This window comes from Lynx rufus, unplaced genomic scaffold (assembly GCF_022079265.1).
Source record: "Lynx rufus isolate CCGP_SWC_20201006 ecotype Redwood Valley unplaced genomic scaffold, mLynRuf1.p SCAF_2, whole genome shotgun sequence".
Lineage (NCBI taxonomy): Eukaryota > Metazoa > Chordata > Mammalia > Carnivora > Felidae > Lynx > Lynx rufus.
In genome coordinates, this window is record NW_025814834.1 from 79,784,987 (window position 1) to 79,797,527 (window position 12,541).

Here is a 12,541-nt window from a genome sequence, read left to right on the forward strand (position 1 = left end):
AAGTAAATGTCAAATCCCACCAGTGAGTTAGAATGTTAAAACCTATTCTTTTGACTCCCTCACACCTGTCAGAATGGCTAACATTAACAATTCAGGAAACATAAGATGTTGGCGAGGATGTGGAAAGAGAGGATCTCTTTTGCGCTGTTGGTGGGAATGCAAACTGGTGCAGCCACTCTGGAAAACAGTGTGGAGGTTCCTCAAAAAATTAAAAATAGAACCATCCTATGATCCAGCAATTGCACTACTAGGTATTTATCCAAAGGATACAGGAGTGCTGATTCATAGGGGCAGATGTACCCCAATGTTTATAGCAGCACTATTAACAATAACCAAATTATGGAAAGAGCCCAAATGGCTATCAACTAATGAATGGGTGAAGAATACGTAGTACATATATACAATGTAATATGACTCAGTGATCAAAGAGAATGAAATCTTGCCATTTACAACAATGGAGATGGCACTAGAATGTATTATGCTAAACAAAATAAGTCAGAGAAAGAGAAATATCATAAGATTTCACTCAAATGTGGGATTTAGGAAACAAAACAGGTGAACATAGAGGAAGGAAGGCAAAAATAAGATAAAAACAGAGATGGAGGCAAGTTATAAGAGACTCTTAAACACAGAGAACAAACTGAGGGTTGCTGCAGGGGCATTGGGTGGAGGGATGGGCTAAAGGGGCGATGGGCATTAAGGAGGGCACTTGTTGGGATGAGCACTGGGTGTTATATGTAAGTGATGAATCACTAAATTCTACTCCTGAAATCATTATTGCACTATATGTTAACTAACTTGGATTTAAATTTAAAAAAAGAAAGAAAAAGAAAAAATGCAAAGGGAAAAAACCCTATTATTTTGAAACTTATAGTGGTAAAATACCCACTCTTCCTCTTCCTAAGCCTGAGCCATCTGTTCTACTTCTCTCTCAGTGTGGGGAGCACACACTGGTTGTGATCCTATTAATAAGACACAATAATAGATCAGATACAGTCCCCTAGGCAAAGGGAAGCAGGCTAGCTTTTTCTCATTTTTTAAGAGAGACTTGGGTTTCCATTTACTTCTGTCCAACAAGGCTGCTGCAGTCTGAATCAGCTGACCCTTCTCCTCTCTGCACACAGGCTGTTTACCACCATGACTATGTGCACAGTGTCAGAGGCAAAGTGGCTCCAACGACGAAAACTGTGGATCTGGATCGGGCTCTCCATGCATACAAGCTCCAGAGTGAGGTGAGTAGTTAGAACCCAATACAGGGCCCAGCAGAAGTCCAAGATGCAACCTAAAGGGCCAGGCCACTGGCCTCTCTAGAAGCCACTTGGGCATGTATCTAGAAGGCTTGGGCATATATCTCAGCCTGACCTTGTCATTTATAAATGCTGTTCCATTCACATGAGTTAAAAAGCAAAACAAAGAAAAAACCAAAATAGTACATAGTCTGTCTTCCTCTTGGCTGGCAAGGTCCTTATACCAAGCAAGCAATGGGTACTTTCTGGAGCAATATTTACAAGATACAATGAAGAAAGCCAACTTACTCTCTCTGCCTAAAAAACTTAAAACCAAGGTGACGAAGGCAAGACACATAATCATAAAAGACTTCACTTAAGAGCTAGAGCTAGAAATTGCTGTTGGAATTCAGAAGAGAAACTGGATTCCACTCATATATTTAATATCCCTATTCTGTATTACCTGGTGTGATGCTACGTTTGTCTCACCCTTTAATGTTACTCTCCTATATTGAATGTTAAAAGTAATTTAGTTTTTAACATTTCAAACACTGTTCCTACTCCTGTAGCTCCCTTTAAAGACAGACTTGTGTATTTATTTATTTATTTATTTATTTATTTATTTATTTATTTTTATTTATAGTTTTTTATTAGAGAGCGAGCGTAAGTGGGATAGAGGGGTAGAGGGGCAGAGGGGGAGAGAGAGAGAGAGAGAGAGAGAGAGAGAGAGAGAGAGAGAGAGAGAATTTCAAGCAGACTCCACACTCAGTGCAGAGCCTGATGTAGGGCTCAATCCCACAACCCTAGGATCATGACCTGAGCCAAAACCAAGAATAGGATGTTCAACCTACTGAGCCACCCAGGCACCCCAAGACAGACTATTTAAAAGGTCACAGTCAGAGAAACTCCTTTCCCTTTTCTACTAGGGATAGGAGTATCTTGACCTCTTCACAGCCTGACTTCAAGATGCCATGTTTATGGTGGGGATGGGATTCCAAAGATGTGCCTTATAATTATGACTGTCTCAGGGATTGCTGGTGATATGAATAGCATCTAAGAGTGGGGTTAATGACAGAAGCAGCACTGACTGCCTGTTTTCTCTACTTTTCCCATTTTCTTGCTAGATTGTCATGCAACTAATGGGGCATAAATTCAAAAACAGAGAATTATTATTTTCTATAAGCCCCTTCACTCATCACTCTTCTTTTCAAAAGCAAAAGTTAAGAGTAACTTAATTCATTTCCTGACTCTTAGAACTTACTTAATTTCTTCCTGAAATCAGTTTGGTGATTGTAAGAACATTAAGTATCTAATTGAAAATCTATTGTGTACTGCATGTGACTTGTTTAACTTAGATAAGTTATTTCATGTAGATGTCATTTACCTACTCTTCCTCATTCCTGCAGGGTCTATACCGAGGAGCTGGCCGGCGCACCCTGCCTACTGGATATAGGCTTCCCGTGGACACCTCTCACTTCAAACACATCAAGGACACCCGATATATGAGCAGTTATGTGAGTGGTCTCCTCATTAAGATGGGGTCTGAAGGTGGTGGGAGCACTAATATTCATTAATAGCCTACCTAATGCCCTTAGTCATACTCTGAATGCTCAACGTGATATAATGATGGGTCTAGAGAAGGGGAGACAGTGTGTTTTCTAGGGTTGCTATGGAATTGGCTTGCTCCTGCTTTAGCAGTATCTGTGTAACCCAGTGGGTTAGCATAGGGCTTTTGTGGGATTGCATCTGCATGAGTCAGTTACTTCAGCTCATGGTTTATGGCTGTTAGGATACGTCTACTTCTGTTGGCTTTAGCACAGAAGAATCCTGAACTATTCCAAGCCATATACCAGTAATGGAAGTTTGTACATGCACTGCTGATGTGTGGCAAAGGTATTACCTTCAAGATACAACATCACTGTGTATTCCTTTGGAAAAGAAAGGACTTCTTGCTTTGCTGCTGTCTCTGATACTTGCCCCACTGCTTACCTTCTGTGCTCGCTTAAAAAAAAAGCTCAGAGGGGTAAATAGGCTCTCACCACTTGTAGCTTGCCCACATGTCACTGACACTAACCTTCCCTGGATTTAAAAGTTCCACATTGGAATGTGATGCATTTACACTATGGCAAAGCCTAGGGAAGTGTTAGCTATGTCTGTGACTCTGGCCTGCATACCATACACACAAATCAACCATCAGTTGAAGAATAAGCCGTCTCTTCCATGTTGCCCTTTAGAGTCCTGGGAATCAAACCTGCTGGCCAGGCAGGGTCCAATAGCCAGGGGCCCAAAAATATGGTTTCCAAAGCAGAGTCACAGACTGAATAATCTAACATGTCATTTTTTAAGTCAGTCTGTAAGGCCATTCATCAGTGTTAAAAGTAGTCTCTTATGTCTTCTTTGCATTTTCTAATTTCCTAGCTGTACTAGGGCTAAAAATACAGGGTTTTTTCTTGTATTTTTCTTTCCTGCCTATAAACAGATTTATCTAGGCAACACTGAATTTTATTCCTTTCTGGACCTGGCTTTATTAGCAAACAAAATAATTTTCAAGATTCAAATTACTATAGAAATTTTGTCAAGGATTTTTCCTTATACTTAATGCTTAGAGAGTAATTTTCAAATGAAAATGACTGCTCTTTTCTATTTGAGAAGTATAAAGCTACTCTGTGCTTACCCATCTGTGAACTCATTCTGACTTTGCTTTTGCAGTTCAAGTACAAAGAAGTTTATGAACACATCAAGGCAAATGGATATACACTTGGTCCCAATGACGTTCCATTTGTCCATGTCCGGAGGGCCAACAATGTTACCAGTGAGGTACTGTGAATGCGGATTCTGTTGGGGAAAGACTGAGTTTCAAAGACCATGGCTTTGTTTGAAATGCATTAAAAGTTAATTATATTTTAGCTATAAATTCACACATCAGCAAGGAGTAAGAGAGCCCTTTTAGTTACCATTTTGATACTGGTATCCATTGGCAACATTTTCCTATATTTGCTGATGCCATTGTACAGATCCAATTTATAGATTATAATGCAAATTAATTCCTTTTTTGACATTTATATACAAAAAACTTTAATAAATTTGCATTTTAGTCTGACTCATGACCCTGGTTTTCTACACAAATGATTGGTTTGTATATCTGATCCTATCCAATCATCTGATAGAATGTGGAAGGTTTGGTGGTCAAAATTCTTCACCTAAATACGATAAATACCATTTTTTCTTTTTTCCTAATCCCAATCACTTTTTTGTGTCCTTAATCACCCCTCTCACGGCTCTTTATGTAAAATATTTGCTGATTAGTCAATGGATGCCCTCCTCTTCCTACACTAAATAACTGGAATGGTTTTTCCTCCAATGTAGAGACTGTATCGACAATTGTACCATAAACTGAAAGACAAGATTCATACAACTCCTGACACACCTGAGATCCGCCAAGTCAAGAAGACACAAGAGGCTGTTAGTGAGGTGGGTATTTTCTTAGGAGAGAGGAAAGGCTGTGGAACCTAGGCAGGAATGTCAACCATTCAGTCTCTGATGTGTGTTTCTGGGTATGTTTTTCTTTAGTTGATCTACAAATCAGACTTCTTCAAGATGCAAGGCCACATGATCTCACTGCCATACACACCCCAAGTGATCCATTGCCGCTACGTGGGAGACATCACCAGTGATGTAAGCATCTCCTAGGGATCTTTCTGACGGGCTCTTACCAAGAGGCTGTCTGCATTTAAGCCACCACTGGTCTTTGAACAGCCTTCTGCATTGAATACTTCTAAACTGAATATACAACTTGGAGGCAAAATTGTGTGGAAGTAGGACCACACATTTCTCCAGCTATGAAAACAGTAGTAAGAGGAACACGTGAGAATGACAAAAATTGCTGACCACCATTCTGCATTCAACACTGAATCATTACCAGCTCCTCACCGTACATGACCTCTGATCCTAGGTCCTATTTATATTATCTTTCTCCTGCTCATCCCCACTCTCCCCTTTTTAGCAACTTCCTTCTACCATTTTTTTTTCTCCTTAAATGTTTCCTTCTCCTAAAAGGCCACTCCATTCAGCCTATGCTTTTCTCCCATCAATATAATAATAACATAATACTCCGTTCTCTCCTCAGCTCAGAATTAGAGATTAAATTTTAATACCTGTGATTCATTTGGGTGCATGCAAACTAAGAGTTTTCAACCAGGTAGATGCGTTCAACCAAAATGAAAGATATATCAATATAAAAAGTGTCACTACTCTATCTTCTTTGTTCCTGGTTTATATTTACTCACAGCCTGCTATATTTCTGTTTCTGTGACACAGATTAAATATAAAGAGGACTTGCAGATTCTCAAGGGACTGGGCTGCTTCTTGTATGACACTCCCGACATGGTCCGCTCCAGGCACCTGCGCAAGCTCTGGGTGAGTGCACATCTTCACAACACACGGCTACCCCTGGACAGCTTCCATATGTCTCATTACCAGCCTCAAGGTCCTAGACAGAAAGACTTTTTGCCTGCAGCTACTTTTAAGGGTAAATTTACCATTAACCAATTTGAATAAGTCATGACCCGCTTAAGATGCCATGTGCCTCTGTAAGAGGTGATGAACTCAATTAAATGACAGTTGTCTTTGTTCCTTCCCCGGGAAGACATCCAGGACATGTGGAAGGCCTGCTCACATTGCACATACCAGCATTTGAGAGAGAGTTATATGACCACCACACGCAGTTCCTTAAATGACTAATTAACTTGTATTTCCATTGTTTTTTTTTCTCTAAGTCTAATTACCTGTACACCGATAAAGCAAGGAAGATGCGAGACAAATACAAAGTGGTTCTTGACACTCCAGAATACAGAAAAGTACAGGAACTGAAGACACATCTGAGTGAGGTAAGGATGCTGAACCTATCACTATAAGTGACTTGTTCTTCCGGTGACTGTTTTTCAGGCAACTACACTAGGCAAAAAAATCTCCACTCTGCCTTTAATTACAGACATGTCCATCATGTCTAAGCAAGTCAACTGACCTCATTTTGCCTCAATTAACTGATTTTGTCCCCTTTTGATGAGGCGGTTGATACTTGACTACCTGTGACTAGGGCTGCTGAGAGTTCACATGATTTTATAAATTAGAAAGGTCTTCTGTCTTATGCTATTGTTGCAGTCTCCAAACTGAATTTATTTGAAAACTATCTCTTTAATCCCTGCTATCAGAAACTCTGAACACAGCACTGCCATTTGAAAAGTCTTATATGGTTCCCTGCTCTGCTGCCCACAACAAATTCCAAACTACTATGTTGTTTCATTTTCGGTTGGCACTGAGACTTCTGATTTATTATAAACAGTTGTGCATAGATATCTCATACTCTCACCTGCATACTTGGTTCAGTGAGGGTTGGACCCCATCTTATTTAGTTGTGTATCCCATAGTGCCTTGCTGCCAGTGACTAAATGTGCTTTGTAAAGATCAGGGCATTTCACAAATGTAAATGGTTTTTCTTATTATAGATGAATTGGCTGTTCTCATTCAACTTTCAGTTTGTCTTGTGGCCTCATCAGACTTCACCGAGCTAAGCCACATGTTAGCGGTCAGGCCACTTCGTTGACTCCCCATTCTCAATAGTTCTGATGCTGCTAATTAGGAATCACTTATGCTCTTAGACCTTGAGATGTCCTGGCAAACCAAATGTTGCCCTCAGTGGAGGGGATGTGCAGCTTCCTACACTCCTAGTGAGCTAGAGACAGAGGATGATTAATTCTTTAGTTATTGCAAATGCTACATTGAATGCATTTGCTTTCCTGAAAGCTTACCTGTGTTACTTCACCCGGCACGAGCACTTTTCCAGGAATGCTTACGTTCTTCTGTCTCAGCAAAGTTGTGCTTCTCCATCCTGGCAGAGTATCAGGATAACCTGGGAAATGTTTCTAAACTACCCTTGAGTGGGCTCTAACTCCTCAGCCTCACAGCAAACTTTCTGATTGTCTGTGTCTGGGCATCTGCATGCCTTTAGCTGCTCCAAAATGATTCTAACATGCAGTCAGTGTTGGAAACCACTGCTTTAAAGTATCCCATCTGTCCTCCAGCTACCACATAATAAAACATAGTTTGGTAACAAACTGCTTATTGGTATCTCTGAAATACCTTTATTTCTCTTGGCTGTTTGGATTCAGAATTACCTAAAACTTTAATTTCTCCTTTTCCTAATTCTTATTGGGATTTTCTGCATCTTATGCATCAACACTGAGGAAAAAGAATAGATATTCTTCAGTAGTTCATTTCCTCCCACACTTGCCTCACCAGAAGAATGACGTGGGAATGATAAAATATTGACCCACCTCTTCAATTTTTGAAAGAGTTTGAGAAGGATTGGTGTTCATTCTTTGAATGTCTGGTAGAATTCATCAGTGAAGAATGAATTCATCAATGCAGAATTCATGCATGCTTTTGATCTTGGACTTTTGTTAGTTGGGAGGTTTTTGATTATTGATTCAATATCCTTACTAGTAATTGGTCTGTTTAGATTTTCTATTTTATCATGATTCAGTGTTGGTAGGTTGTATGCTTCTAGGAATTTATCCATTTCTTCTAGATTGTCCAATCTGTTAGTGCATAATTGTTTATAGTAGTCTCCTTTATACTTTGTATTTCTATGATATCAGTTAAAACATCTTGTCTTTCATTTCTGATTTTGAGTTCTTCGTGAGTCTAGTGAAAGATTTGTCAATTTTGTTTATCTTTTCAAAGAACCAGCTCTTTCACTGATCTTTTCTATTATTTTTTTAGTTTGTATTTTATTCATTTCTTCCCTGATCTTTATTTCCTTCTTTCCACTAACTTTGGCCTTCATTTAGTCTTCTTTTTTTTTTATTTCCTTGAGGTGTAAAGTTAGGTTGTTTATTTGAGACTTTTCTTGTTTCTTAAGGTGGGTATATATTGTTATGAACTTTCCGATTACAACTGCACCCAGAGACACCTGGTTGGCTCAGTCAACTCTTGATTTCTGTTCAGGTCACGATCTCATGGTTCATGGGATCAAGCCCTGTGTTGGGCTCTGTGCTGATAGTGCAGAACTTGCTTGGGATTCTCTCTCTCCCTCTCTCTCTGTCTCTCCCTCTCTCTCTCAAAATAGATAAATTAACTTAAAAAATGCATAAGTTTTGGTATGTTACATTTTCATTTGTCTCAAGATTTTTTTTTTATTTCTCTTTTGATTTCTTCTTTGACCCATTGTCAAAGTTGTTTTGTATCTGTTGTTGTTCAGTATATTATTTAATCCCTACGTATATGTGAATTTCCCAGATTTCTTCATGTAATTAATTTTTAGTTTTATTCCATTGTGGTTGGAAAAGATGCTTGACATGATTTCAGTCCCCTTAAATTTGAGACTTGTTTTGTGGCCTAGCATGCAATCTATCTTGAAAAATGTTCCATGTGCACTTGAGAAGAATGTATATTCTGTTGCTTTTGGATGGAATGTTCTGTAAATATCTGTTAAATCCATCTGGTCTACTGTACCATTTAAAGCCAATGTTTCCGTATTTATTTTCTGTCTGGATGATCTATGCATTGAAGTAAGTGGGTATTAAAGTCCCCAAATATTATTGTATTGCTGTCTCTCTGTTTAGGTATGTTAATGTATGCTTTATATATCTAGGTGCTTCTGTGTTGGGTGCATATTTACAAGTGTTATATCTTCTTATTGGCCCCTTTATCGTTATGTAATGCTCATCTTTGTTTCTTATTGGTCTTTGTTTTAAAGTCTGTTTTGTCTCATGTAAGTATAGCTACTCCACTTTTCTTTTGGTTTCCATTTGCATGGCATATCTTCTTCTGTCCCTTCACTTTCAGTCTCTGTATGTCCTTACATATTAAGTGAGTCTCTTGTGGGCACCTGGATGCTTCAGTTGGTTAAGCATCTGACTCTTGATTTCGGCTCAAGTCATGATCCCAGGGTGGTGGGATCAAGCTGCGTGCCAGGCTCTGTGCTGAGCAGGGAGCACCTCCCCTGCTCACATGTGTGTGTACACACTCAACTCACACACAAAAAAATTAAAAAATAAATAAAAAATAAATTAATTAAAAAAAAATTAAAAAATAAAATTAAGCAGCATATAGATAGATCTTGTTTATTTATTTTGAGAGAGAGTGAGAGGGAGAGAGCACAAGCAGGGAGGGGCAGAAAAAGAGGAGGAGACAGGGAGAATCCCAAGCAGGTTCTGCTCTGGGAATGTGGAGCCAGATGTGTGGCTCAGTCTCATGACCATGAAATCATGCCCTGAGCAAAAATCAAGAGTCAGATGCTTAACCAGCTGAGCCATGCAGGCACCCCAGTAGGTCTTGTTTTTTAATCCATTCAGCCACTCTATGTCTTTTGATTGGAGAATTTGGTCCATTTACATTTAGAGTAATTATTGATATGTATGTGCTTATTGCCATTTTATCAATTGTTTTCTGGCTGTTTTTATAGTCCCTCCTTCTCTCTTTCTTCTCATCTTGCTCTCTTCCTTTGTTCCTTTGTGGTTTGATGATTTCTTTTAACAGTATGCTTATTTTTCTTTCTTTTCATCTTTTGTGTGTTCCTTATAGGTTTTTGCTTTATGATTACCATGAGGCGACTTACAGCAACTTATATTTGTAGCAGTCTATTTTAAGTTGATGACAACTTAAGTTTGATCTCATCGTAAAGGTCAACATTAGTACTTCCCATGTTTTATGTTTTTGATGTCACATTTTACATGTTTTTGTTACGTGTATCCCTTCCCAAATTGTAATTGTAGTTATTTTTACTCCTTTTGTCTTTTAACCTTCATACTAGTTTTATAAATGATTAATTCACTGTATTTACCATGTATTTACCTTTCCATTGAGATTTATTTTTCATGTGTTCTTATCACTAATTAACACCCTGTATTTTCAGTTTAAAGAAGTCTCTTTAACATTTCCTATAAGGCTGCTTTTAATGGTGATGAACTCCTTTAGCTTTTGCTTGTCTAGAAAACTCTGTCTGTCCTTCATTTCTGAATGATAACTTTGCCAGGTAAAGTATTCTTTCAGCACTTGAAATATATTGTGGCACTCCCTCTGGTCTGCAAAGTTTCTGCTGACAAATCTGCTGATACTCTTATGGGGGTTCCATTGTATGTAACAAGTTGTTTTTCTCTTGCTTTTAATAGTTTCTTCTTGTCTTTAACTTTTGACATTTTAATTATCATGTGTCTTGGTGTGGGTTTCTTTGGGTTCTTCTAATTTGGAACTCTCTGAGCTTCCTAGATCTGGATGTCTGTTTTCTTCTCCAGGTTAGGAAAGTTGTCAGCCATTATTTTTTCAAATAAGATTTCTTTCCATTTCTCTCTCCTCCTTCTGGAAGCCCTATGATGCAACTTTTAGTCCATTTGATGCTGTCCCACAAGTCCCTAAGGCTATCTTCACTTTTTTTTTTTCATTCTTTTCTCTTTTTGCTGCTCTGATTAGGTGAATTCCACTGCCTTGTCTTTGAATTGACTGATTCTTTCTTCTGCTTTATCTAGTCTGCTGTTGAACCCCTATAGTATATTTTTCAGTTCAGTTATTATATTTTTCAGCTCTGTGACTTCTATTTGATACTTTCTTATATTTTCCATCTTTTTGCTGACATTCCCACTGTGTTCATTCATTCTTCTTTCCAATTTGGTGAGCATCTTTATGACTGTTAATTTAAACTCTTTATGAGGTAAATTATTTCCATTTTACTAAGTTGTTCTGGGTTTGTTTTTATTTTTTTAGTTTTATCTTGTTCTTTCATTTGAAATATATTTCTCTATTTCTTCATTTTGTTCAACTCACTGTGTTAATTTCTATACAATAAATGAAGCAACTACCTTTCCCAGTCTTTAAGGAGTGGCTTCATGCTGGAAGTGAAACTTGTTATTCAATCATGTTTCATTTCTTGGTTGTCTCTCAAACCTTCATGCTTGGGCAAGTAGCCTATTATCTTTTTAATAGCTCCCAGTAGTTGAGGATGTGCTAACACCACCCAATGTCCCAAAGGGAAGGATCTTAGCATCTAGATTTAAGTTGCTTGGAAGCCAGACCCCCAGGCATCAACTTTTAAATGTATGTAAATACATACAGTCCTAAGGGACTTCAAGCATAAAGTCTGCTGGCCACCAGAGCCAGACAATCTGGAGTTGTCTCCTGGCTGGTGGTCATAGAAACTGGGACCCCAGACAAGCATATACATTTTTTTCTAAATGAAACCAGCAAGCTGGAGTAAGGCAAAGGTAGAGAACCAATATGGCATCCACAACCTATGTTCCTTGTTAGCAGCTCTATAAGCTACTAAGTGTGTGTCAAACCTAAAACCTACCCCTCAGGCCAAAGATTCAGGAAAAGGAAAAAGGCCTTCTTCATAGAAAGACTAGGAGTATGCCTCAGTCTGTGCCCTTGGGGTGGTAGCCTACCAAGAACTGTTTTTCTGATTGTCATAGTCCTGTGGGACCCAGGAATGCAAGCCCCCCGGGCTACTAGTGCTAGGCAGTCAAGGGGTGTCCCCTGCTTGGCAGCTGCAAAACCCAGGCACCAGCTGTGTGAAAAGTTTCCCTCCAGGAGATGCTGGTGCTCTGAAGCACAGTGGAGGGTGAGCATAAAGGTAGCACATGCCCTCTAAGATCTCTGAAAAGGATTATAGTCAGCTCCAAGATACATTTTTAGTTAGAAGTCTGCCCCTCAAGCTATAGTCATGATGATTAGCTAACAAGTCTTTACTGAAAGAATGAGGTCCTGGGTCTGTTGTCTTTTGCTGTGCCTGGGGATGGTAGCTATTTAGGAACTTTTTCTCCATTGGTTAAAGTCCTATGAGACCAATAAGAGTAGGCCCTACCAGCCACTAGACCTAGATGGTATAGAGGTGTCTCCTGGCTGCAAAGATTAGGCTCCCAAAAAAGGCTATGAGCTCCTTTCTGGGTGACCCTGCTTATAACAGTCCCATGGGACCAGAAACACAAGTTCCCCTGACCTTCAGGGCCAAGTGACCAAGAGGTGTCCTGAAAATGGTAGCCACAAATATTGGAATGAATGAAATCTTGTCATTTGCAACAACTTGAATGGACCTCAAGGGCATTATGCCAAGTGAAATAATTCAGAAAAAGACAAATACAATATGACCTTTCTTATATGTGGAATCTAAAAAAAAAAATTATATGTATATATGTATATATATGTGTGTGTATATATGTATACATATGTGTATATATATATGTATATATGTATATATGTGTGTGTGTGTGTGTATATATATATAGTGGGCACCATAGGTGGGGAGAATGAGAGGGAGAAATTTA

General features: G+C 38.9%; 1 protein-coding gene across 1 annotated transcript in view; it reads left to right on the forward strand.

Annotated features, from left to right (window-relative positions):
- Positions 1–12,541, forward strand: part of NEB (nebulin) — a 211,725-nt gene that overhangs the window by 147,624 nt on the left and 51,560 nt on the right. The window contains exons 99-105 of the mRNA XM_047083946.1: positions 1,125–1,232; positions 2,633–2,740; positions 3,936–4,043; positions 4,593–4,697; positions 4,797–4,901; positions 5,544–5,642; positions 6,002–6,112. Of these exons, the coding sequence (XP_046939902.1) occupies positions 1,125–1,232; positions 2,633–2,740; positions 3,936–4,043; positions 4,593–4,697; positions 4,797–4,901; positions 5,544–5,642; positions 6,002–6,112 (744 nt within the window). The remainder of the gene's footprint in view (positions 1–1,124; positions 1,233–2,632; positions 2,741–3,935; positions 4,044–4,592; positions 4,698–4,796; positions 4,902–5,543; positions 5,643–6,001; positions 6,113–12,541) is intronic.